The 26,880-nt window shown below is 39.6% G+C and overlaps 1 protein-coding gene across 1 annotated transcript; it reads left to right on the top strand.

Annotated features, from left to right (window-relative positions):
- Window positions 1-1,299: 1,299 nt before the first annotated feature.
- LOC120528105 (gastrula zinc finger protein XlCGF57.1-like) lies at window positions 1,300-25,314 on the top strand. Its single transcript, XM_039752135.1, has 3 exons — window positions 1,300-1,329; window positions 6,517-7,130; window positions 18,369-25,314. Exons 2-3 carry the CDS (start codon window positions 6,683-6,685, stop codon window positions 19,439-19,441), a joined length of 1,521 nt encoding a protein of 506 aa, XP_039608069.1. The 5' UTR covers window positions 1,300-1,329; window positions 6,517-6,682; the 3' UTR covers window positions 19,442-25,314.
- The last annotated feature ends 1,566 nt before the right edge of the window (window positions 25,315-26,880 follow it).

Genomic DNA, 26,880 nt, shown 5'->3' with positions numbered 1-26,880 from the left:
ACACTAATCTTAGAATCGATAGAGGCTCACAAAAAATTTGTTCATGTTGCCCGGGGTGAAGGAAGGTTGCTTTTCTGATACAGGGTGTGCTATAGTTTCACTAATATATCAAAAATAACAGCATCAATCAGATCCCATAACCAGAAAAAAAAAAAAAACATTCAGAACACACTGGAACGATATTTTGCTAACCATCATTAAATTTTTGTTGCTCACAGTGCAGATATATGAGGGTTATAAGGAAGAATTTGCATGTTTGCAGCAAAGTGGCCTTCCCTTGTGCGGATATTTTAAACATACAAATTTAGATTGAGTACCGTTATGAGTTTTATGCCAGTGCAACAAGCATTTATAAAACAGTCTTGCACCTTGAAGCAATTAATTGAAATAGACAGCTAAATAAACTGCTTAATTGTAAATTCACATGTATTTGTTCATTTATTATCATAATTTTAACAATTTATTGCATATTACAGACAATCCATTAGACAACCCCCTAGAGCTCCATCATCTGAGTGGCGCCGTTTATGACAGTTAAGGGGCGCGCGCTCCGGACACCGAGGGGACCCAAAGATCGTCGAACTTTGATTATACTGAGTGGGCGCTGTTACGCGATGGGCGCAGTTTATTAAAGTAAAAGTGCGCACGCTAAGTATAAGGAGAGCGCGCTCCTTAAAGTCCGCGGGATATGCACAAAGGGGAGCGCGCTCCGGACAGCCAGGGTCGCCGAAGTCTAATAATACAGAACAACGAGGGGCGATGTCCGTCCACCCCGCCTAGGGGTCCAAATGGGCTTCGATCGGCACAGATTATAGTTTTTTTGAGTGGTATAGGTTAATGTAATGGATTTTTTTTTTTACTAGATTTGGATTTGCACAGTGATGGTGGAAGACTTCCAGCGAACTAAATTTAGAAGTAGGCTCGTAGAAAGGCACTTTACAAACTTTGGTCCCAATAGCACAAAAGGTGTCTAAATGTATGTGAACAGTCAGAGAAACAGACATAACGTTGTACAGAAATGATTTATACATCGTTAACGTGGAAAGTTAAAAAAAATAAGGGCTTTCTAAATTGATTCATACATTGATAAAGTGAAAAGTTAAAAAATATGGGTTTTCTAAATTTCTTAATAAAATAGTCCTTTTATCGGGAATATCGACATTGAAAATTATACGACAAGGTATTATATGTTCTACTTGTAGAAGACGAAAGTACATTATCTAAATTTTAAAGAAAATCTGCCAGATCGTAAGTCCTCCAAACAGAAGGTGGCAGTGACGGTGCCATAGAGAAGAAATCTACCAATAACTTTCAAAAGAACAAGGAAAGGTAAGCAGTCCCGAGAGAGAAGAAAACAAGAAGCAGTAAGAGGCGGTTGTCCAGGTGAGGAGAGGGGCGAAGCGCTTGGGTGGAAAGAGGCAACTATGCAAAGTAGGCTCTTTGTAAGACAGTGTCGTGCGCAGAGATCGAGGTGGAATTACGGCACACGGCGAACGATTCGATTGCGGATTGCTGTCCTGGTGATGGTAACAGACTAGAGGGATTTTAAATAGAGAATAACGAAGGCGAAAGCATTTTATTATGCAGGAGTGGAGAGACATGGACGAGGGGCGGGTATCCAGCTACGGATGTGGCGAGTGTCCGGCGCTGAGGTGATAAACGTTGACAGGAACGGGGCGCGCGGACACTGTAGTACCGGGGAGTAATCGAAGAATTACTGTGGTGACAAGGCGTACACCCACCGTCAGAACCCCTCCGAATTCAGAAGTCACGGGTCATGTTATCGCTAACGTGTGCCTAACTGGACCCTGCAATTGACCGATATCCTGTCCCTGACTCTTTCCTGCTTAACACTAATTCCACTGAATAAGCTGCTGACCCGTTGTGAACCTGATTTGGACTTTGTGGGTTTGATGTGTAATGGATGACAGGGTGGAACCGTCTTTCCAACCAGGTTAGTGGGTTTTGTGTGCATGCGAAACCCCCTTAAAATGAATGGACTAAGGAAAAATATCTATCAGACCATCATGCTTCCCGAAGCTGTCAGGTGGTAGCATTTTGGTGCTGGAGCACCCATATGCATGGCAGTATGGCAACCTGGGTATTGTAGTCCTGACGCACAACCCACCTGGATGCGGTGATGTTGCTTTTCAGAATAAGTGTCAATGGCCATAATGGGGTTTGCGTGACAAGAAAGCACCTCCTCAGCATACTGTTGTGCCTCTCATGTACTTTGTGGGTTTGGCATACCAGGCGCTACCCCTGTTCACTCAGAGATAGTGGACAATCCCTGAGGTGGAGTGGAGCGGAAAGGAGTGAAAACAAGGGGAAGGAGAAAAGAAAGACAGATAAAGGGAATGCATTTCTAGTGTTGTTTGTAATTCTAATTTCAAGGGAATTCTATGGCAAGTATTTGTGTAAAAGAAACTGATTTCAACCAGGAGCTCTGGTGGAAAGTTTTGTCTGGGGGTTTTATAGCTCCCCATGGTGACCACAAATGTTATTAGCCCAAGAATTGCACGTTAACCCATAGTTAATGGTACTGCTTGATGGCTCCACCGTGATCCTAATTTTCATTAAATACACTCATGTTTTTGTCCCAGAAGCTTGACAGTGGCACAGTAATCACTGCTGCTGATTTACAGTTTCAGAATTACGTTCTCAAATCTTGGCCTGTTCCTGTTTATGTGGAATCAGAAAGATTCCACTGGAAGTCACTGTGCATTGGAGAGATTCCAAAGGACTGGAAAATGGCAAATATCATCCCATTATATAAAAAGGGTGACAGGGCAGATCCAAGCAACTATAGGCCAGTAAGCTTTACAAGCATCACAGGAAAATTAATGGAAGGAATTATTAAGGATAAGATTGAGCAACACATGGCAAGGACAGGAGTTATTCTGAACAGTCAGCATGGGTTCAGAAGAGGGAGGTCGTGTTTTACTAACATGTTGGAATTCTATGAGGAGGCAACAAAAGGATACGATCAAAGTGGAGCTTATGATATTATTTATCTGGACTTTCAGAAAGCATTTGATAAGGTGCCAAATGAGAGGTTGGGCATCAAGTTAAAAGAAGTGGGAGTTCAGGGTGATGTTTTAGATGGGTGCAGAATTGGCTCAGACACAGGAAGCAGAGGGTGATGGTGCGAGGAACCTCATCAGAACTGGCCGATGTTAAGAGTGGTGTTCCACAGGGGTCAGTGCTAGGGCCGCTGCTATTTTTAATATATATAAATGATTTGGATAGGAATATAATTAACAAGCTGGTTAAGTTTGCAGATGATACCAAGATAGGTGGATTAGCAGATAATTTGGAATCCGTTATATCATTACAGAAGGACTTGGATAGCATACAGGCTTGGGCAGATTTGTGGCAAATGAAATTTAATGTCAGTAGATGTAAAGTATTACACATAGGAAGTAAAAATATTAGGTTTGAATACACAATGGGCGGTCGGAAAATCGAGAGTACACCTTATGAGAAGGATTTAGGAGTCATAGTGGACTCTAAACTATCAACTTCCTGACAATGTTCAGAAGCCATTACGAAGGCTAACAGAATGTCAGGTTATATAGCACGATCTGTGGAGTACAAGTCCAAGGAGGTTCTGCTCAACCTTTATAATGCACTGGTGAGGCCTCATCTTGAGTACTGTGTGCAGTTTTGGTCTCCAGGCTACAAAAAGGACATAGCAGCACTAGAAAAGGTCCAGAGAAGAGCGACTAGGCTGATTCCAGGTCTACAGGGGTTGAATTATGAGGAAAGATTAAAAGAGCTGAGCCTTTACAGTTTAAGCAAAAGAAGATTAAGAGGTGACATGATTGAAGTGTTTAAAATTATGAAGGGAATTAGTACAGTGGATCGAGACTTGTATTTTAAAATTAGCTCATCAAGAACATGGGGACACAGTTGGAAATTTGTTAAGGGTAAATTTCGCACAAACATTAGGAAGTTTTTCTTTACACAAAGAACGATAGATACTTGGAATAAGCTACCAAGTAGTGTGGTAGACAGTAAGACGTTAGGGACTTTCAAAACTCGACTTGATGTTTTCTTGGAGGAAACAAGTGGATAGGACTGGCGAGCTTTGTTGGGCTGAATGGCCTGTTCTCGTCTAGATTGTTCTAATGTGCAGGATGGGCTGACTGGTATCTTTAAGTTGGGTCAATCTTGATGGACTGATCTTACATCCAGAGTCGATTCAATTCCTGTCTTTCCACAAGTCATAAATGGAATTTGTGTCTTCAGAAAACAACTGGCTTGTTGAACTTCTAAATAAAGACTTAACCAATATCCTTGCTTTGCCTAAACAGTTTTTTTGTAAGGTCAGCATTAGTAAAAACTCTTATTTACATAGAGGGGAGCTTATTATCTGGTGCTTGCTTGAGTCTGTGGTGTTTAGTGTTGTGATACACTCACAGAAATTTGTGAAAGAAGAGCTACAGGCCTCCGTATTAAAAAAAAAAAAAAAAAAAAAAAACAAAACACCGCAAAGCCAGAACTGAACTTCACTCAGAGCTAACACCAAAGAGTAAACCTCCCCACTGCCAGCCTGGCCCCAAACTCAAAACGCAGACTTACAGTCAGCACGGGTCCAAAAAATAGTAATTAATTAATATGTCATTATTTATTGTAAATCTTTCTATTTTAAAAAAAAATCTTGGAAGGAGACGAGATGTGACTTTTTCAGACAGATACTTTCATGTCCCACAAGTCGAGTCTTTGTGCCAAGGGGCCAGAAATAAAGGACAAAGAGTAGATGACAAAGTCGAATGTCGTAAAGAATTCAAAGCATTGGCGCAGTACACATGCAGAGCAGGTTAGAGATAATGGAAGTACTAAAATTTGAAAGTCTCAAAAAAAGGATAGTAAAGATTGCATTAGTGCAAACAGATGGAAATTATTACTCATTGAAATAACGAAACAGCGAAAACAGATTGAATATATTGTTTGGATTTAAACTTTACGTTAGAGACTTGTAGATTGTATCATTTGTGATACCATCAAGGAAAAAAAAAAGTAGTGTTTCTTCCTAATGAAGAGACGTATCCACGAGAATTAAAATATTTGTTGTTTGGTGAAAATGAAATCCCAGGAGAGAAAGCGTCAAGCCCCGCGGGACAAGAGTTTATGCAAAGAGATTTGGAAAAGTCCTGCCCACATCTAAAACATTTACAGCCATGCACACGGTTCAATCATTTCTCATTTGTATGAATGCTATTGTCAGACACATTTCTTGTAGAGAAAAAGAAACAACATTAACTCACGGGCAGTTATATGTTGCGTTGTCACAATGTAATTCCAAACATGGAATCAAAACTGAATGTGATATTGATGAAAAGGTAAAAGCGAACAGAGACAGAATATATGGACATACTGTAGGTATTTTTTGGCTTAAACTTTAAGTCGGAGACTTTTAGATCGTCTAATTTGTGTTGCCATCAGGGAAAAGTAGTGTTTCTTCCCAATGAAGAGGCCTGTCTGCGAGAATTAAATGGTCTGTTGTTTGGTTAAAGTGAAAATTACATACGTGAATGGCAGAGACACGAAGTGGCTGGTGCGTAGTGCAGGACTGGGGGGTTGGTGAGCAAAGCAAGCAGGGGACGAAGCCCCCTAGTACTCAAAGAAATAAATAAAAAGACAAGAACAAACATGAAAACAGAAATAGGTTTGTCTTTGAAAAGCAAAGAAGAATCACAATACAAAAACTGCAATGTGCCTGCTTCTTGTCCTTTCATACAGCTAAGACAGTCGTCCATCTACATCAATGGGTGGCCTTACCCCCTTAGGTGCTATATAAAGGGGACAGGGCAGAGAACAAAGTAAACTAGTAGATCTAGTACTGTGCAAATGTCTGTGGCACTTTAGTTGACAAAAATATTTGTCTAAAATGGTTATTATATGTGTCAATAAAAGAGAGTGTGTTTGGAGTTCTAAAGATTCTTCTTGTAAAATGTGGAGCAACACAATAAGGTATTTGAATGTCCTTAAAGAAGGAAACTCACCTAGTAATCAAGGAGTTTAACTCCAGTTCAGAAATGTAAGGTCTTTTTACGGCTACAGCTAAGTGCTTGATTATGGTGCCCATACCAAAGTGATGAAATGAAGCAGAAACAAGAGGGAATAAAACTGGGCAGTGGACAGCTATAATATAAAGGGAAGGTTGCAGTAGATATGTCAGTTTAACTGCCAATAGGGTAGGCAGTTTGTCATGATGGATAAGGCTTTAGACATCATACCCTGAAGTTGTGGGTTCATATCCCACCATTGACACTGTGTAACCTCGAGCAAGTCACTTCACCCACCCGTACTCCAAATGGAAAATGAAATGTAACTAATTGTATCTCAAATGTTGTAAGTCGCTTTGGATAAAGTCGTCAGCCTTATAAATAAATTAAATATTGGAAAGAGTGTAAAATAGGAGGTATTGAAAAATGGCAATTTTATTTTTTAATTTAGTATGAAAACGGCTCAAGTGTAACAAGGCATTATGATGTTTTTTTCTCCCTCTAGTGATGACAAAATAAGCTCCTTTTCAGTAGAAAGCAGTTCCAGTCTGAGATCTAAGGCAACCCCATTGCAGAACTGTAAATGTGAAGAGGACGTCTCTGAAGTGAGCAGTAGCCCAGGTGACGAGGACACATCCTCATTCAACATTGTCTTGCATGTAGTAGGTGCCATGGAACAGAGTACTTTCCAGATTAAGGAAGAGCAATGTGATGAGGAATCTTTCCAGTTTACAGAACATGCTCTGTATGTGAAACAGGAGGTCTGTGAATGGAGGCCATCTGATTTTAAAGATAGAGACTTTGACCAGGAGATTGTTAGCATTAAAGGGGAGAGTTCTGAAAAAGAGTCTGTCTGCTTTAGGAAGAACAACTATGAAACTGTAGGTCACCCCAAGGAAGATGTGTCTTCAAAAAGTGATACTGGGGTAAAGAGGTGTCCAGCAGTAAAACAAGAAGTGACTGATTTAACATCCATTGTGCATACTGAGTGCTTCTCTCAGCAACATCCTGTGTATGTCAAGCCTGAGACATTGGAGTCCGATGAGCTGCTCATCCAAGAAATGTGCTGCAGGAGAGAAGACCATGAACATGCACATTATGCTTCACGGCCTGGGAAACGTAAGTGCTGAATCTAAAAGTAAAATATCGGTTTGCTCATATGTTGAGGCTTAATTTAGTCTGCCACAGTAAGTATTCTGTTGAAGTGTTTTTAAATTTTGATATTTTGATAAAGGATACACGAGTGTAAATCGCATCTCTCTATTATAAAAGAAAATCTTGAGATGAGATAAGACTTTCGACATGAAATTTTTCCAAGTCTCGCCCTCCTCTCAACCATTTCCGGTTCACGGCCCACACCCACGGCCCTCTCACCTCTCATTCGTATGAATGCTTTTGTCAGACTCAGTTCCTGCGCTGTCAGCTCTTATAAATTTTTACATTTTTCTCACTTTAAGTTCCCAATAAAAGATGTATTATGTCCAAATCGTATTGAAAAATTTCATCCTGAAGGGTCATCAACAAAAGAAATGAGTACATGGACAATCCTAGCACAGAGGAACGATGAAGTCAAACAAATCAATGCGAAAATTGTCGATCGGTTACACTGCAAATTGGTTAAATGCATATCAATAGACTATGCTGAAACAGTTAGTGATGATGGTGCGGAAGATGAAAACATCAACTTACAATATCCAGACGAATATCTACAACCGTTCACACCATCCGGTCTTCCTCTGCATGAATTACTGTTGAAAGAAGGATGTATCATAATGTTATTGTGTAATTTATGTCTGAGTGATGGGCTATGCAATAGAACAAGATAAGTTGTATTGAAAATCGGTAGAATAATTCTAAGATGTAAAATTTTAACAGGCGACAAGAAAGGTAATGTAGTACACATTCCACAGATAACATTAGACACCAAAAGAGATCTTGATATGCCATTCATATTAAAACATTTACAGTTTCGATGTTAGAATAGCTTTTCCAAAGACAATTAACAAATAACAGGGACAAACATTTGAAAAAGTCATTTTATTTAATAGAGAGAAAGAAACAATATTCACTAATGGGCAGTTATACGTTGCATTGTCATGATGTAAGTCAAACACGGAATCAAAATTCAGTGTGATATTGACGAAAAGTTAATTCCAAATATTGGTTTTACTGAAGTTTGACAGTAAAAGTGTAAGTTTAAAAAGTATTTGCATGGTAATTTCAAATCTAAAGAGAATGAAAACGTATAATGCAACATGAAACATACATTTCTTTCAATTTATTATGTTTTACTATTTTTTACTATGGTTAATTACTTGCTGTAATGCAAAATAGTTAGGTCTATTATGCATATGTAACAATTCCCATGAAGATAACAATCTGTTTAAGTTGTACATCCGCTTCCCCATATGCGAGCGGCAGAGCAGCGATGTGGCTAGTGCCCACCTGGGGGTTGGCAAGCGAAACAAGCAGGGGACAGAGCCTCCTGGTCTTTTAAAATTTTAACCAGTGTCTGCTGAATCAACAAAAAACAAAATATATACAGTGATTTCAGAAAGTATTAAGACCCCTTCACTTTTTGCACACTTCATGTTTTTTTGCTACTTAATCTACACTCAATAACCAATAATGACAAAGTGAAAACATGTTTTCTGATAGGTTTGCAAGTGAAATCTCTCATTCATTTAAGCATTCACACCCTTTGCAGTGTAGTTGGGTGCTTTAATACTCCTTGAGCTGTGTCTCGCAATTGATTAGCAAAGTAAATTGATTGGGCAGTTTAGAATGGCACTCATGTACCTGTGTATGGACGGTTCAGGGTAAAAACTAAACCTTGAATTCAAAGGAACTCTTTTTAGATCTCTGTGTTCAGATTGCAGCAAGGCCATGGTTGGCACGAAGGGATCAAACCATTTCTAAAGCTTTCAGTGATCCCAGGAACAGAGTGACCTCAGTAATTGTGAAAAAGAAGAAGTTTGGAACCACCAGGACTCTTCCTAGAGTTGGCCAAACTAAGTAATATGGCAAGAAGATCCTCGGTCAAGGAGGTGACCTAGAATACAATGGTCATTCTAACAGAGCTTCAGAAGTCCATTGCTGAGATTGAAGAACATGTTGGAAGTTCAGCTGTCTCGGTATCACTTCATCAATCAGGAATTTATGGTAGATGGGCCAGAAGGACGCTAATCTTTAGTAAAAAGAATATGACAATTTAAGGATTTTGATCCTTAAATTTACTCTCTGGGCAGAACTCCAAATACTGTCTGCTGAATGCTAGGTACTACTCATCACCTGCTTAATACCATCTCTAAGGTGAAGCATGGTGATGGCAGCATCATACTATGGGGGTGCCAGGTAGGGGAGACTAGTCAAAAGTGAGTGAGCGATGAATGCCATCAAACACAGAGAGGTCCTTGAAAAAAACCTGCTCAAGAGTGCAGAGGACTTCAGGCTAGGGAGATAGTTCACCTTTCAACATGACAATGACCCAAAGAATACAGCCAAGACAATTCTGGAGTGGTTCCAGGACAAGTCTCTTGAGTCATCCAGCCAAAGCCCAGATTTAAACACCATAGAACATCTATGGATGAGACATGAAGATGGCAGCTTACTGATGCTACCTATCCAGTCTGACAGAGCTTGAGAGGATCTCCCAGGAAGAATGGGATCAACTGCCCAAATTCAGGTGTGTAAAAAACTTGTAGAGACTTACCAACAAGACTCAAGGTTGAACTTATTGCCAATGGGGTTCCTACAGAGTACTCCATTAAAGGTCTGAACACTTACATGAATGAGAGAGTTCAGTGTTTAATTATGAATACATTTGCAAATCTTCCTAACATGTTTTTGACTTAGATATTACTTGTTATTTAGTGAAGATGGATGGGCTAAAATCACAAATTTATCCATTTAAAATGAAATGTACAACACAATGAAATTGTGCAGAAAGTGAAGGGGTCTGAATACTTGTGAAATCCACTATTTGTGTGTTCAGTATTTGTGTATGTTGTCACACAGCAGACCACAGACATCGAAAAGGTTTGGGGCAGCCACCCATATATTGTGCCTTGGCTGCAAAAAGGGTTAATTAACTTGATTTTCACAGGTTTGAGTCCAAAACAGAACTGATGGTAAGATTAAAAGATGGTGGCTTTAAAGCCTGAGACAGGTAGTGACATCATCGGAACTGGGAGCATTGTCTTCTGGACTGGAAGTGATGTAATCTCTGGCAACGGAACCGGAAATGATGACTTAGGAAATGGAAGCAACGTCATCTATGGTACCGGTACCACAAGTGACATCATCTATGGCTCCGGACCCTGTATTGATGTTTTTTTTTGGGATTGGTGAGGTTTGATGTGGGGAAGTGACGCCATCTACGGCACCGGTACCAGAAGTGACGTCTTCACTGGCGCCAGGACTTAGCAAGATTTCCAGAGGATGGTCTGCTGAATATTGAGAAAGAGAGTTAGTGAAGCTCGCCACCTCCTTATCTGGCCCAGTATTACTATTCGTAAGGTCTTTCAGCTGTCTCCCAATTGCATGTTTGTGACAATGTGTAAATAATATACTGTATATGGGGATGTCACAATATCAGAATCTTTCTGTTCAGTACCAATACCAATACATTTTTGCGTTACTCTGTACCTTTCAATACCACAACAAAAAGAAAAATTCGCCTCCAATGGCTTTTTATTAAAGTACCTCCATTATTGAAGTTAACATTGTGCCTCTTTCTGAAATACAATATAAAACATATAAATGCTAACAGTAACAACAGCTTTAAAATACTGGAATATCCATCTTGTAGCTACCCAGTTATCATTAGCATTCAGCTTTAATTTGTGATTTTGGTGGGGATCTCCCCAAATTAATAAGAAGTGGGGTGTTTATAATCAATGGGAGATTTCAGCACAGGGTTTATAAAGAATGATATGCCATGGACTACTTGATTTATTCTCTGACAGTTTCTGTCCTGCAACTGAACAATAATGTGCAAAATCCATGTGTGTACTGTTGAATTAGTGAATTTCGAGATAATTCAGGATATTTCCATTTAAACCAACACTTTAAAGCTGTGTTTTCCGACTGAATGATTTTAATCTCTGGTTTTATCAGTAACCCACTCTGTTAAGTCTGCAAAATTTACTGTTGTCAAATTTTATATTGGCATCATTAGCTGAATTAAAACTATTATTGAAGAATAAAATTGAATAAATGAGTGAAATGAATTCAAATTTCAAATGTCAGAAACGCAAGGAGCTTTAATCTTCCAAACTTGTACCTCCTTTTTTGACATTTGTCCCAGTTTTAAAGCTGTCTGTGTGAAATCAAACTTGTCAGTTTTATTTTGATCCTTTATTTCAGAACTCCTGTCAAACAACCTTTGTTTTGCTATTTGTAAGGTTTCTTATGCGAGTAATCAAACTTTGTTAATGCTCATATCTGTTGTGGCCTGCAGAGGGCGATCCTGCTGCCCAAACCCGACACAGACAGATGCAGGACACGAGTTCTGCACACACACTTTTATCTGTTTTCTTTTTCTTCGTGGGAAATGCCTTCACCTGTTTTCCCACCTGTTCAGCACAGTTAAAGAACTAAACACACGGCACAAAACATCTTCTTTTCTTCTTCTTTCTCTCTGTCTCTTCCTGTCAATCAGCCTCCACTGGCTCCCAGAATAGTGGCAGTTGACGCCTTTTATAGGGCACCCAGAAGTGCTCCAGCTGTCCAGTGATCTATTGCCGACAGCATTTCTGGGTGTGGCCCCCCCTGCAGCGCTCCCCTAGTGGCTTCCGTGGAACCCAACAGGGGATGCTCCAAACTCCAACCCCAAAGGAGCCCAGCAGTAGTTTGAGGCACCACTACAACCTAGTAGGGGGTAAATGCCCTGCATACCTGAATATGCTCTCTCCTCTGGTCCTTCCAATCTATAGGCATCCTAGCCAGTCAAGGGCCCTGGCCGTATGCCACACATAAATACAGAATTTGACAATTAGTGTGGCTGTCATTACCTGCACACAATAAATGTGTAACTGTAAGGCAGTAGTACATTCTTCATTGTACTGTTCAGATAGATAAAGTGCTTTTACTTACAGGTTATACTAATTCAGACTCAAATTCAGTGTTTCTATTTTTTTTTTTTATATAGATTATATTTTATTAAAATCAAAAAACATTCAATACATGCAAATCAAATTTAACAAAACTGGTTTAAAATTAATTGTTTCTAGATTTATATTTAGTAATGAAGTACTGTATGCTGTTTTGCTTGTCTTGTAAACTGCGTGTTTTGACAATTATGCATTTTTGTTAACACATTGCATGTCCCATTAATTGGAATGATGTGCCTTGTCCTTTGAAAGACTAAATACATTTTAGTTTGGTATTAACAAATGGAGCCACTCAAGTCATCATCTTTGCAAAGAAGACAATTTGCCATTTCATTTGAGTCTTGACTCGATGTTTAGTTACTGTTGGAGCGAGTTCCTCTTAAAGTAAGATGAGGCACCCGGCACACACGCGAATCTCTTACTCTTAGGAAAAACTAATTCTATCAGGAATGGAACCAGACATAACCTTTCCTCCAATTTGATTCCCTTAGACAGAAATGTCCTTTATGTATTAAAAAAAGGAAATAACCAACCAAACAATTAAGTTAATTAAACAAACAAGAATATATATTATTAACAACCAAACAAAACTATAAATAACCTTTAACCAATCCGGAAAAAATAAACCGATAATATGATCATTAATATGACCACCCCCTCGAATCCCTCTATAATGCTCTCCCAAGAAAATGGTGAAACAGAAAAGGAAGAAAAAAAAATATGACCATTTACAGACAACACACACACACACATATATATATATATATATATATATATATATATATATATATATATATATATACTGCTCAAAAGAATTAAAGGAACACTTTTAATCAGAGTATAGCATAAAGTCAATGAAACTTATGGGATATTAATCTGGTCAGTTAAGTAGCAGAGGGGGTTGTTAATCAGTTTCAGCTGCTGTGGTGTTAATGAAATTAACAACAGATGCACTAGAAGGGCAACAATGAGATGACCCCAAAACAGGAATGGTTTAACAGGTGGAGGCCACTGACATTTTCCCTCCTCATCTTTTCTGACTGTTTCTTCACTAGTTTTGCATTTGGCTACAGTCAGTGTCACTACTGGTAGCATGAGGCGATACCTGGACCCTACAGAGGTTGCACAGGTAGTCCAACTTCTCCAGGATGGCACATCAATACGTGTCATTGCCAGAAGGTTTGCTGTGTCTCCCTGCACAGTCTCAAGGGCATGGAGGAGATTCTAGGAGACAAGCAGTTACTCTAGGAGAGCTGGAGAGGGCCATAGAAGGTCCATAACCCATCAGCAGGACCAGTATCTGCTCCTTTGGGCAAGGAGGAACAGGATGAGCACTGACAGAGCCCTACAAAATGACCTCCAGCAGGCCACTGGTGTGAATGTCTCTGACCAAACAACCAGAAAGACTTCATGAGGGTGACCCAAGGGCCCCATGTCCTCTAATGGGCCCTGAGCTCACTTCCCAGCAGCATGCAGCTCGATTGGCATTCGCCATAGAATACCAGAATTGGCAGATGCACCACTGGTGCCCTGTGCGTTTACAGATGAGAGCAGGTTCACCCTGAGCACGTGACAGAAGTGAAAGGGTCTGGAGAAGCCATGGAGAACATTATGCTGCCTGTAACATCATTCAGCATGAGCAGTTTGGTGGTGGGTTAATGATTGTCTGGGGAGGCATATCCATGGAGGGTCACACAGACCGCTACAGGCTTGACAAAGGCACCTTGGCTGCCATTAGGTATCAGGATGAAATCCTTGGACCCATTGTCAGACCCTATGCTGGTACAGTGGCTCCTGGTGAACGACAATACCTGGCCTCATGTGGTGAGAGTATGCAGGCAGTTCCTGGAGGATGAAGGAATTGATACCATTGACTGGCCTCCACACTTTCCTGACCTAAATCCAATAGAACACCTCTGGGACATTATGTTTTGGTCCATCCAATGCCACCAGGTTGCACCTCAGACTGTCCAGGAGCTCAGTGATGCCCTGGTCCAGATCTGGGAGGAGATCCCCCACAACACCATCTGTCATCTCATTAGAAGCATGCACCAATGTTGTCAGGCATGTATACAAGAACACAGGGGCCATACAAAGTGCTGCGGACAATTTTGAGTTGCTGCAATTCAATTTTGGCAAAATGGACTAGCCTGCCACATAATTTTTTCACTCTGATTTTTGGGGCGTCTTTGAATTCAGGGCTCTGTAGGTTGATCATTTTCATTTCCATCAAACGATGTGGCATCCTTTCGTTCCTAACACATTACCCAGTCTATATCAGTATAGATATCCAGGAGGATTTCTTTTTCCCATTGAGATCTGATGTGTTTTCAAAGTGGTCCTATATATATGACAGCAACACTCATAACAGTGACAGTATTTCACTCTCATACCATGGACAAATCTGTTTCTAAATTAATCCTATAAAGGGTTGAAAGTAGCAATGATGCGAGACTCTGTGTGTTTTTCTGTTTGTTTTATTTTTGTAACAATGTTTCTTGTACTCATGCACGGAAGTTCTCTTGTGCAGACATAAAGCATTTTCAGAAATAACCTCAGTTGTTTCTCTTTTTGACATGTTTTGAGGCGGTGCTGTATCACCACAACTTGGAAACACTTTTTCTTTTTTTTTACCATATGTACTTTTTACTCATGGTTTTCTGCCAAAGTAATTTGCTTACCTGCAGTCATGCATGAGAAGTATAGAAAAGGCCAGAAGGAGTTACATTGCGTCTTTGTGGACCTGGAAAAAGCATATGACAGGGTGCCTCGAGAGGAGCTGTGGCATTGTTTGAGGAAGTTGGGAGTGTCAGAGAAGTATGTAAGAGTGGTACAGGATATGTACGAGGGAAGTATTACTGTGGTGAGGTCTGCAGTGGGAGTGATGGATGCATTCAAGGTGGAGGTGTGATTACATCAGGGATCGGCTCTGAGCCCTTTCTTATTTGCAATGGTGATGGACAGGTTGACAGACGAGATTAGACAGGAGTCCCCGTGGACTGTGATGTTTGCTAATGACATTGCGATCTGTAGCGATAGTACGGAGCAGGTTGAGGAGTCCCTGGAGAGGTGGAGATATGCTCGAGAGAGGAGAGGAATGAAGGTCAGTAGGAACAAGACAGAATACATGTGTGTAAATGAGAGGATGGTCAGTGGAATGTTGAGGATGCAGGGAGTAGAGTTAGCAAAGGGGGATGAGTTTTAATACTTGGGATCAACAGTACTGAGACCTAAGAGAAGGTTTATGGATGTGGTGAGAGAGGACATGCAGGTGATGGGTGTGACAGAACAAGATACAGAGGACAGAAAGATATGGAAGAAGATGATCTGCTGTGGCAACCCCTAACGGGAGCAGCCGAAAGAAAAAGAAGTCGTCATGCATGAGTGCAGAACCGATTTTCTTAGTTTTACAGACGTTGTAAAAAAGCTCATACTGTTACGTTTTCTGAACTTGGGTACCAAATTAGTTCTGAAATATCGTTTCTTGTTGCATTTCTACATATGTACAATTTTATCACCAACAGGCAATACATTATTTTTTTTAATAAGTTCTTGACTGCACAGTTTTGCATTACTAATACCTGTCAAAAACACAGAATTTAACCCTTAAACTATTACATACTTGGGGGGGTTAATCCCCTGGATGCCAAATACTTTTTGGTGCACTTTTTAAGAAAATGGCACAATTCAACCACAAAAAGTGAAATTTTAATGGAACATGTATTTTTTTCATGCAAAGAGCATCACACTTACTGCAACACTGATCATTTTACACACTGCCAATGAACTGTAAAAACTATAAAAAAAAAAAACTACTGCAACAATCTATTATTATATGTACAAGGTGCAACTGATGCCATTGATGAAATTCAGTAAATCACCGAACCAACTGCACTTGAACTGGCTGCACACAAACACACAGAGGCCAAAGGCTGATGCTGGCAAGCCAGTCTAGTGCAGCGGCTTAATCCCAGGGACAGTGAGGCTGTAGTGCTGCAGGGGGTGCCAGTGGTCATGAGCTGGCTGTTCAATGAATGGACGACACAGACTGATCAGCTCCGGCGCGCTGGCAAACTGCACTGGGAAGCGACTATAGCTGGTACTGGTGGTTTAAGGATTAAGTCATTCTTAAGGTAAAAGAGAGCAGATAAAAGGTTAATTAATTTTTTGATGTTCCACATTAAGTTTTATGGTTTCATTTCAAATAAAAGTCTGTTTTCAGACAAACATCCATTTTACTTATATATATTGTGAAGCCAACCCCAACACAGACAGGCAGGAGACAGGTTTTGCATCCAGCACACGGTTTATTTATAGTGCACAAATCACCAACACATACAATGCTCACAAAGCACAACACAGTCCCTTCTTTCCAACAGTCCTTCTGCCTCCACTCCTCTTTGTCCTCTTCCTCCCGACTCTGGCCGTCGAATGGTGGGGATGGGCCCCTTTTTATAGGGCACCCGGAAGGACTCCACGGGTCCAGTGAGCTACTTCTGGGTGTGGCAGAACTGCTGCCAAATAGGGCCCTGTAAAAGTCCATGCGCCCCCTGGCGGTGGCTATGGGCATAGCAGGGTTGAGCTGGAAACCAAGGGGGCTGCCCTCTGTCGGCTCGGGGGAGAAAATGTCCTGAGAATACTCTTTCCCCCGGTCTTTCCATACTCTGGGCATCCCAGCCAGGTAAGGGCTCCGGCAGGCTGCTAAAATATGTACTGAAGTATTACAATTCATCTCCTGTTTTTAAATAATGTATTTGTTTTTAAACTAGGTGGCTTCGCTTGCCAACCCCCCTGGCCTGTGCTATGCGCCAGCCTCTTTGTGTCTCCGCTGCTCACATATGTGGATTTCACTTTCACCAAACAACAAATCTTTTAATTCTCGCAGATAGTCCTCCTCATTGGGAAGAAACACTACTTTTTCCTGATGGCAACACGAATTAGACAATCTACAAGTCTCCGACTTAAACTTTAAATCCGAACAATATCTACATACTCCTGTCATATCAGCTATGTCCACATATTTGATCTCTTTTCGCTTTTCCGTTATTTCACTGAGTAATAATTTCCATTTGTTAGCACTCATAAGATCTTTACTATAATTTTTATAAGAGCTGAGAGCACATGATCTGTGTCTGACAATAGCATTCACACGAATTAGAAATTATTGTTCCGTGTGCGTGGTTGTAAATGCTTGAGAGGGGGGCAGGACTTTTGAAAATCTCTTTGCATAAAGTCTTGTCTCGCGGGACTTGAAATTATCCCCGAAGAATGTCTCGTCGCAACATTTCCTTTTATAATAGAAAGATGTGTATGAAGAATACTGCCCACTTCAATGTGAATTAATATTTTAACTACAATATTAAATGACTTCCCTAAAAATCCTAACTTGCAGCTTAAATTAATGTTTATTGTGAGACTGTGCTTGTCTTTCTGCTCATGAGTGTAGTGTCCCCTTTTACTGGATGGTATTAGTGGTAGAGTGTTCTACTGTTAGCCATTGTGGATGCAGTGAAAAGTCAGGCCAAGTGACACTTTTTGTTGGCTAAATAAAAAGATTACAATATACAAACATTCGAGGCAACTCCGGCCCCTTCTTCAGGCAAGATGTAATACAGAAACTGGACACCAGGACAGATACAACATTGAAAAACCTTTAAGTGAGTCATCTTCAACGTAGTAAATTAACAGAGGTCTCTAACCTAAGCTTCAAGTAGCTGTTGAATTTTAAAATGAGAGGAGAACAATGTATAGTCAAGATCTTTTGAAAAGATAACTGTCCATCATTGTCTTTTGAAGATTTTGATGAGTTTTTCATATAATGCGGATCTGTAGTCAAACTGTGGGGGTCAGTCAGAGAGATTTAAAAAATCCTCATATCTGGCCATGAAACTCTGGTCTCTATTTAAACCATTTTGTAATGTGCTAAATTTTAGTATTGGTTTAGAGTGACAGTGTTTATGTACAACGTCAAGACACAACAAGAGAGAAAGGAATGGGAAGTTAAACTGGTGCTAAAATTTAACAGAAGGGGCCTGAGTTGCCTCAGAAGCTTGTGTACTGTAATCTTTTTAGTTAGCCAATAAAAAGTGTTATTTTGCTTCCAGGATGGTTTTAAATTTCTTGCTGAGTGCCAAACTTCATACATGATTGATCTCTCTTTTCACATTGTAGAAGGTCTTGTTTATTTGGTTATTCTTTATTTTATCATCCTTGACAAAACTAATTATGCGTCTCTGTTTTAAAGCAGATTTACCAGACGAGAGCTCTTCATTTGCACTGGATACTCAACATCATGAAAATATAAAAGAGTCAACATTTGTGGCCAAAAGTAAGAACTCAAAAGCTTTGCCCTATAACAAGAAACCCTCAAGTGTAGAGGGTTTACAGAACCTCAGGAGAATTCGAACAGGAATTGGCACAGTCCATTTAACAAGCGACCCAAATGTTCACGTTAGAGGGACTCTACATTGCTGTTCTGTATGTGGCAAACAGTTCTCACGTTTAAGCAGTTTTCAGGTACACATGAGAATTCACACTGGAGAGAAGCCACATTGCTGCTCGGAATGTGGAAAGCAGTTTTCAACTATAAGCAATCTTCAAGCGCATAAGAGAATTCACACTGGAGAGAAACCGCATTCCTGTTCTGAATGTGGTAAACAATTTTCACAACTTGGGCATCTTCAAACACACATTCGAATTCACACAGGTGAGAAGCCATATTGCTGCTCAGCTTGTGACAAACGATTTTCACACAAAAGCAGCCTTAAAACACACTTACTGATTCACACTGGGGAGAAGCCACATTGCTGCTTTGAATGTGGCAAACAATTCTCACAGCTCAGCCGCCTTAAAGCACATGCACCAGTTCACACTGGACAAAAGCCACATTGCTGTTCGGAATGTGGCAAGCAATTCTCACAGCTTGGTTCTCTTCAAAAGCACACAATAATTCACAGCTTAAAGAAAACATATTGCTGTTCTGAATGTGGTAAAGGGTTTTCCTACATTAGCAGTCTTAAGACACACACAAGAATTCACACAGGCGAGAAACCACATTGGTGTTCGGCATGCGGCAAACGATTTTCACACATAAGCAGTCTTAAATCACACACAAGAATTCATACTGGGGAGAAACCACATTGCTGCAGTGAGTGTGGCAAACGTTTCACACAAGTTGGCCATCTTCAAAAACACATGAGAACGCACACAGGAGAGAAACCACATTGCTGTTCTGATTGTGGCAAACAATTCACACATACAAGCAGTCTTCAGAGACACATGGGAATTCACAGAAAAGCAGTACAAAAAATATCATGACCAAAAAGCATAGTTTGCACTTATTGTGATGGAGCACAGATAAACTCATATGGAGATATTAATCCCTAAGAGGTAAACGGGACATGTTTAAAACAGGTGTATGACTACGATTGAAAAGACAATGGCCAGTACTCTTGTTTCAACCAAATGTGGACCAAGACCTGAAGCAAGAACAAGCAATCGGAGTTTGATCATGGCTACGTTAAATGTTAGACAGTGAACAAGGTTGTTCACAGAACCCAAAACCAGTAAGTTCAGAAGAGGTGAACTGGAAATGGTCATAATACTTTGTTTTGATAACTAAGAGCCGGCATGCTCAACCACACATAAAGAATCTAACATCCCATTTCTAAGAGACAGTGGGACCACAGCATTGGACAAAATGACAGCAGAAGGAGGGTGGACAGATTGTGTGGCAAGGAAACAATCTGACTTCTGAATTCCAAGTTGCGGACTGGCATGTGGTTCAGGGTTTGTTTCTACTTTGCACTTGAAGTTGCCAGCATAGGCTTGAAGTAAATGGGTTCAGTAAAAGAGAGGATGAATTCCAGGTCAACGCTTAGAAGAGAAGAGATAGAAAATCAAACAAAAATGTCATAGATATAGTCGGTAAGGATGCTGTCTGTTGAAAACAGGACTAGAGAAAATCCATACCACTTTAACTTTTAAGGCCTGCTTAAGATTGCCTTTCATATTAGTTTGCTGAATAAGGCTTAGCAAATGGAAAATGTGAGTATTATGTAGCGTTCATGCAACCAAAGTAAAAGAGAAAAAGGAGAGCAGGACAAAAAGGAAGCCATGAATTATTAGTAAGGCTGATTCATGTTATGGCACTGCACAAATAATAATTATAATAATACATGTTATTTATATAGCGGCTTTTCCATGTTCGAGGTGCTTATATTTCCAAATGGACACAGTAGTGCTGTAAGAAGCCCCATATGTCAGATCATTCTTATAGTGTTTGAACAAACACATCAGCTTTCAAACAAGAGAGCCCTCCACTAATATTGACACCCTTGTTAAATAAAAGCTATATGTGTTGTCTTTACTGTTTATTCTCTCGATCTTTCATTCAAAATATTAACAAAAATATCTGATGCTGCCGGGATAGGTAAGGTCTGCCTTCCCACAAGCTTGAAATGGATTAAGTGGGTTTGAGGATTTACAATAATAAACAAAATAAAGTTAGGGAAACAACAGCCAAATAAATGCAAAAAATATATAGGGTAGCTAATGTAGCCTTTCCAAACATTAAAATCTACAATCCCGTAATACAATCCCGTAATAAACCATTCACAAGACTTAGACGTGATAGAGCAGACAAACTTAGCGGACACAAATAAAGTTATTTAGCAGAACTTCCCGTACATTTCTCCGATCCAGGCATCTGAATTTTAAACAAATAGGGATAAAATTGATTGGATGACAGAAACGCCCAAAAGAATCTTGAACCATTGGACCAAGTATTTAAAGTATTTTCCCCCGTGACCTCTACATCTGTAGATGGGGTAATTAAAAACAACATTCTAAATTAGTCTAGCAATTTGAGTCTGACGGTCGATCAAATTTCAGTTTTACAAAAAGGGCTAACCTTCACGCCCATCCCACCAGTTAGAGTCCAGAGGGAAAATATTAAAATGAAAATTTTTGACTATCACCGGAGACTAAAATTAGCCACTTTCTTTGAGAATGAGACAAATTTAGAAAACACTCCTTTTTTGCCTTAAATCAGATTGTCAGCTTAATATAGAACAAGTCCCGCTGGAAGTAGCGAGATAATCGAGAAGGACAAAAGACAGATCCAGGAAATAGTAAATGAAAATCACAATTTACCGTACAATCCAATGAAAGGTGAGGGGAGAGGCCCTGAGAGAATAGCAAAATATAACTGAAATAATAATCAAATCAGTGGATAAGGGCAGTGCAATCATGATTCAGACCAGGCAAGATTACATTTTTGATGCTCTTGGACAACTAAGCAATACGGAACACTATCCAAAATTAGACATCCTGACTTTTCCAGGAACGGCCCAAATAATTACGCAAACCGTACAGGGACTAGTCAAAAACAGTTTCATCAATTAAAAACAGGTGGAGTTTCTAATGCATCCCCCAGCTCCTTAAAAAAGGAAATTTTATTTACTGCTGAAAGGATCCCAACATGTGGACAATTCCGCACAAAATTCCACCGGGCAGACCGATAGTATTAGACTGTTTAGTGAATCATACAACGTGGCCCAATGCATAGATTATTTTCTCTACTCACTCTCAACCCGGCATCCGAGCTACGTAAAAGACATGTATGACTTAATTGACAAGGTCAAATTGCTTAAAATCCTGGAAAATGTGATGTTGTTCACAAATGATATTGATAGCTTGTATGCTAATATCGAAACATATAGAGGATTCTAGGCAGTCCAAAAATGGTTTGAGAAATACCCGGACCTGATCAGACCAGACAGGGATTTATTATGCTTTTTAGTGCTTAGTCTGACCAGGAATGACTTTGAATTCAATTCTGAACATTATCTACAGATCGAAGGCGCCGCTATGGGTAAAAGATTTGCTCCGTCGTACGCTAACATTTATGTGGCAGAATGGTAAAAGACAGTGTTTCCAAAATGTCTGTTCAGACCCAGCAATTGTATCCAATATTTAGATGACATCTAGGTGACGTGGGAACACAGCCAAGAGACGTGCGAATCGTTTATAGGGATCTTAAATACTCCCCACCCGTCCATCAAAATCAAATATACTAGAGATGTCCAGAGTGTTCATTTGCTGGACACCACAGCCTACAAAGGTCCAGACTTCCCAGAGAAGAGCAATTTGGATATTAGGGTGTATTTCAAAGAGGCTGATACACACACGTTATTACACAAGTGCAGTTACCACCTCCCACACACCTTCCTGAGTCTGATCAAGTCCCAACTGCTTCGCTTCCATATAATATGTAGTAAAGCTGAGGATTTTAACACAGCTAGTAAAATCTTGTTTAAAGCGTTGAGAAAAAGAGGTTATGCAAGATCATTTTTAAGACGTGGCTTTGGAACTTTTCTGCAGAGCAAACAGGATAATGACACACAACAGATTTTGCCCTTAATAAGCGCCTACTCTTTGTTCAGTCAAAAGGCGAACTGAGCGGTTAAAAATAATTTGCAGGAAGCTCAACAGGCAGACTCCAACTTTCTGACAGGATATAGAGTAATCTCCGCCTTTTGTAAAAATTCCAGCTTTTAAAACAAGCTAGTCTCGAGTAAAATCAAAAATATGAAAAGAGTCCTGGTCCAACCACAAAAATACTGGATTAAAACTAAAATGATTCAGAATGTGATAACCAAGGTTTCATGTCTGACACAGCAGGGACATAACTTAAATACCAAAAACTGCATCTATCCATTGTAAATAGTGCCAAATTATCTACATAGGAGAAACAGGGAATGCCCTTCGGACAAGACATCACCAGCACATGCATAATATCAGAAACGGAAAGGAACAGCACACACACTTAGTGCAGCATTTTTTGTCTCACGACTTACAGTCACTTGCAGTCACCATATTTGAACATAACCCTAAATGGCTGAGTAAGGGAAAGAAAAGACTTGGATGAGAACACTCAGTACTGATTTTCCAACAGGTCTGAACATAAGTTGATCTCGGTGACAGCCCAAAACAAATTATTGCAGATGGCCTGTGCCATGGGGTATCCATAGGACTTAATGCATTCAGCTCAACTTGTTAGCACTGCTGATGGTCCCAATGGGAACCCTGCTTTTCCCTAAAATGTAACCCTAAGCCTACCCCTAACCCTCCTCCCCCTCTCACTCCTCTTACATCAGTAGACAAATGATTGGTTATGCTAGATATTAAAACATGGCACCCGCAATTCACAGAACCTTGTCTCGTTTTTAATGGATGTAAATGTATATGATGTACAGATTTGTGAGACATAAGGTGTCCAAACAGAAATATTTAAGAATATGACAATATAAAATTTGGGTGCTTTCTTACAAAAATTACAACCAAATTTTATTCCGAGAAAAAATATTCTTTTAATTGGATATTTAGATATTTTACAATCCAAATTTGTTAAAATTAATTTACCCCCACTAGTCTTAATTTTTACTAAAACTTTCCCTAATGCTAATCTATATTTCACACAGATTCTATTTACCACAGATCCGAAAGTGAATGAGCTCATAGTCAAATATCACATTAAGGTATTATTATCCCCGAGAATCTCTCTTATTAGAGATTCAGAAGAGCAGTATATGTTGACTTTTGATTCTGCACAGGAATTGATGAGATATTGGCTGGAGAAAATGAATATTTTTTAAGTATTTATTGATTCTGTCCTTGCCCTTTATCTTTATGTTTGTAGAACTGGGCCCTGAGGTTAAAATATTATTTATACCCCTTTGTTTTGATTATTACAGATCCTGCCCCCACCCTTAATCCTAATCTTAATGTTAGTGAAACTGGGTCCTGAAGTTAAAATGTAATCTCACCTCATGACCCTGATGTCAATATTATTTCAAACCTTATACATTTTTTTAAGAATTTAAGTCCTACCCCTATCTCCATCCCTAATCTTAACCTCAGGGCCCAGTTTCATGAATATTAAGCTGAAGTCTCACCTCAGGACAATGATGTTAATTTAGTATTTGAACCCGTGTCCCATTAGAAATTAAAGGTCCTGCCCCTATCCCCAATTCTAATCCTAGTATGTGTCAAAAGCCCTAATTTTCATTAGTATTTAAGGCCCTGAAGTTAAAAAATAGTTCTCAGGACACTTATTTTAAACCATTATTTATTTGCTTTTTTACGTTTTTCAGTGCCTGATATAACTTGTTTTTAACACTCAATTACCCTAATTTTAATGTCCTTTTAAAGTTCACTATTGATAGAGATTGTATTCATTATTTATTCCAATTTTTAGGCAGTTTTAAATTTGACCAGTAGGGGGTGTCTTGTTTGAACCCTCTATTTTAGTCACTGTTTTTACTACAAAAATGACTGGAATTTATAGGAATATCTAAATACTAATCAATTTTAATGGGGTTTTAGAGTGTTTTTATTCACTTAAAAGTAGAGGGTGTATGTCTCCTTAAATAAACTTTTGTTTTTGAAATTAAGTGTGCCAGAGCATGCAAGTAGTGGCCATATCCCCTACCCCTAACCCTACAACACCCTAGTACTACAGTAATACTTAATATTTTATTTAATTGCTTTGGGGCTTTGCCTTGAGATCAAGATTGTTAAACCCCTAAATACTTTCTCAGAAGATTCTGCAAGAGTTGCAACAGTATAAGTTGTTTGTTGTGGTGACCAGACCTTCACACAGGCCTCCAGATATGGGTTCAGTACTGCCACTTTCAGTCTGTGTTTAAATGTCCCTTGATTTACATTCAGCAATTCTTACAGTGTAACCAAATATTTTATTTGCCTGTCAAACTGATTTTGCATTGCCTTGAGGATGAGAATGTTATACTGCCGTAAACCCTTACAGAGTTTCTCAGGTGTTGCTTCCTGTACTTGAACTTGTATTTATAATTGTGTTGTTTTGCCTGCTAGTTGCACTTTTGACTTGTCTAAGTGTAAAAGGTGTTTTCAAGTTCAGGTTGAAATTTGTTATGTGCACACAGTACCATGAGTTTGTCCACTTTGCCCACTTCACCCCCATTTGGAATGCTCTCTGCTTGTGTGTACTGTTTATCTCCTGCCTGTCATCTAACTTGAAATGCACATTTTGTAATTTACACCTGACACTTGGAGCTTCTAGCTGAAGGAGTATGCATGGCAGCAGAGCCATATTAAAGGCTTTTTGAAGGTTTAAATAAATGTGCTGTATGCCTTGATTTTGTTCACTACTTTGATTCTGCAGTCTTTTTTTTATTTTGCTGTAATGTTCCTGAATAAACACTTAACAGTTTTTAAACAATGGTGCAATCCAGAATTATTAGCCCACTTTGGTAATGGTGAGCAAAAAGCCTATGAATAAAATGTCAGCATTCTAATAACAAAAAGAGCAGTCAAGGAGGAAGTGAAGCTTATTACAAGTGGGTAAAAGTGAGCTAAAATATACCGTGTAAGTACCATGAAAGACAGACATATAAAGGAAGGACCAGTAGAAGCTGGATTCCAGGAACAGTTTCATCTCCCATACGACAGATTGCAGTGGTAGCAGGTCGAGGAGACCCTGGAAAGGTGGAGATATGCTCTAGAGAGGAGAATGAAGGTCAGTAGAAACAAGGCAGAATACATGTGTGTGAATGAGAGGGAGGTCAGTAGAATGGTGAGGATGCAAGGAGTAGAGTTGGCGAAGGTGGATGAGTTTAAATACTTGGGATGAACAGTACAGAGTAATGGGGATTAATGAAGAGAGGTGAAAAAGAGACTGCAGGCAGGATGGAATGGGTGGAGAAGAGTGAAAATTTGAAAGTCTCAAAAAATTTATACTAAAGATCGCATTAGCACAAACAAACGGAAATTATTACTCTGTGAAATAACGGAACAGTAAAAAGAGATCAAACCCCCTAGTGTGTGTGTGTATGTATATATGTATATATATATATATATATATATATATATATATATATGTATATATATACTTATATACTCAGCAAAAAAAGAAACGTCCCTTTTTCAGGACTGTGTATTTCAACAATAATGTTTTAAAAATCCAAATAGCTTTACAGATCTTCATTGTAAAGGGTTTAAACAATGTTTTCCATGCATGTTCAATTAACCATAATCAATTAATTAACATGCACCTGTGGAATGGTCGTTAAGAGCTTAACAGCTTACAGAAAGTAGGCATTTAAGGTCACAGTTCTAAAAACGTAGGACACTAAAGAGACTTGTCTACCGACTGACTGTGAAAAACACCCAAAGAAAGATGCCCAAGGTCCCTGCTCATCTGCGTGAACGTGCATTAGGCATGCTGCAGGGAGGCATGAGGACTGCTGATGTGGCTAGGGCAATAAATTGCCATGTCCGCACTGTGAGACGCCTAAGACAGCGCTACAGGGAGACAGGAAGGATAGCTGATCATCCTCACAGTGGAAGAGCCCGGATCTCAATCCCATTGAGCACGTCTGGGACCTGTTGGATTGCAGGGTGAGGGCTAGGGCCATTCCCCCCAGAAATGTCCAGGAACTTGCAGGTGCCTTGGTGGAAGAGTGGGGTAACATCTCACAGCAAGAACTGACAAATCTGGTCCAGTCCACGAGGAGGAGATGCACTGCAGTACTTCAAGCAGCTGGTGGCCACACCAGATACTGACTGGTACTTTTGATTTTGAGCCTCCCTTCATTCAGGGACACATTGTGAAACATTTTTAGTTTATGTCTTATGGTGTTGACTCTTTTACTGTTCATACAAATATTTACACATTAAATTTACTGAAAGTAAAAACAGTTGAAAGTCAGAGGACG

Source organism: Polypterus senegalus, chromosome 4 (assembly GCF_016835505.1).
Source record: "Polypterus senegalus isolate Bchr_013 chromosome 4, ASM1683550v1, whole genome shotgun sequence".
NCBI lineage: Eukaryota > Metazoa > Chordata > Cladistia > Polypteriformes > Polypteridae > Polypterus > Polypterus senegalus.
The sequence above is the reverse complement of the archived record's forward strand: the minus strand, read 5'-3'. Positions and strand labels throughout refer to the sequence as shown.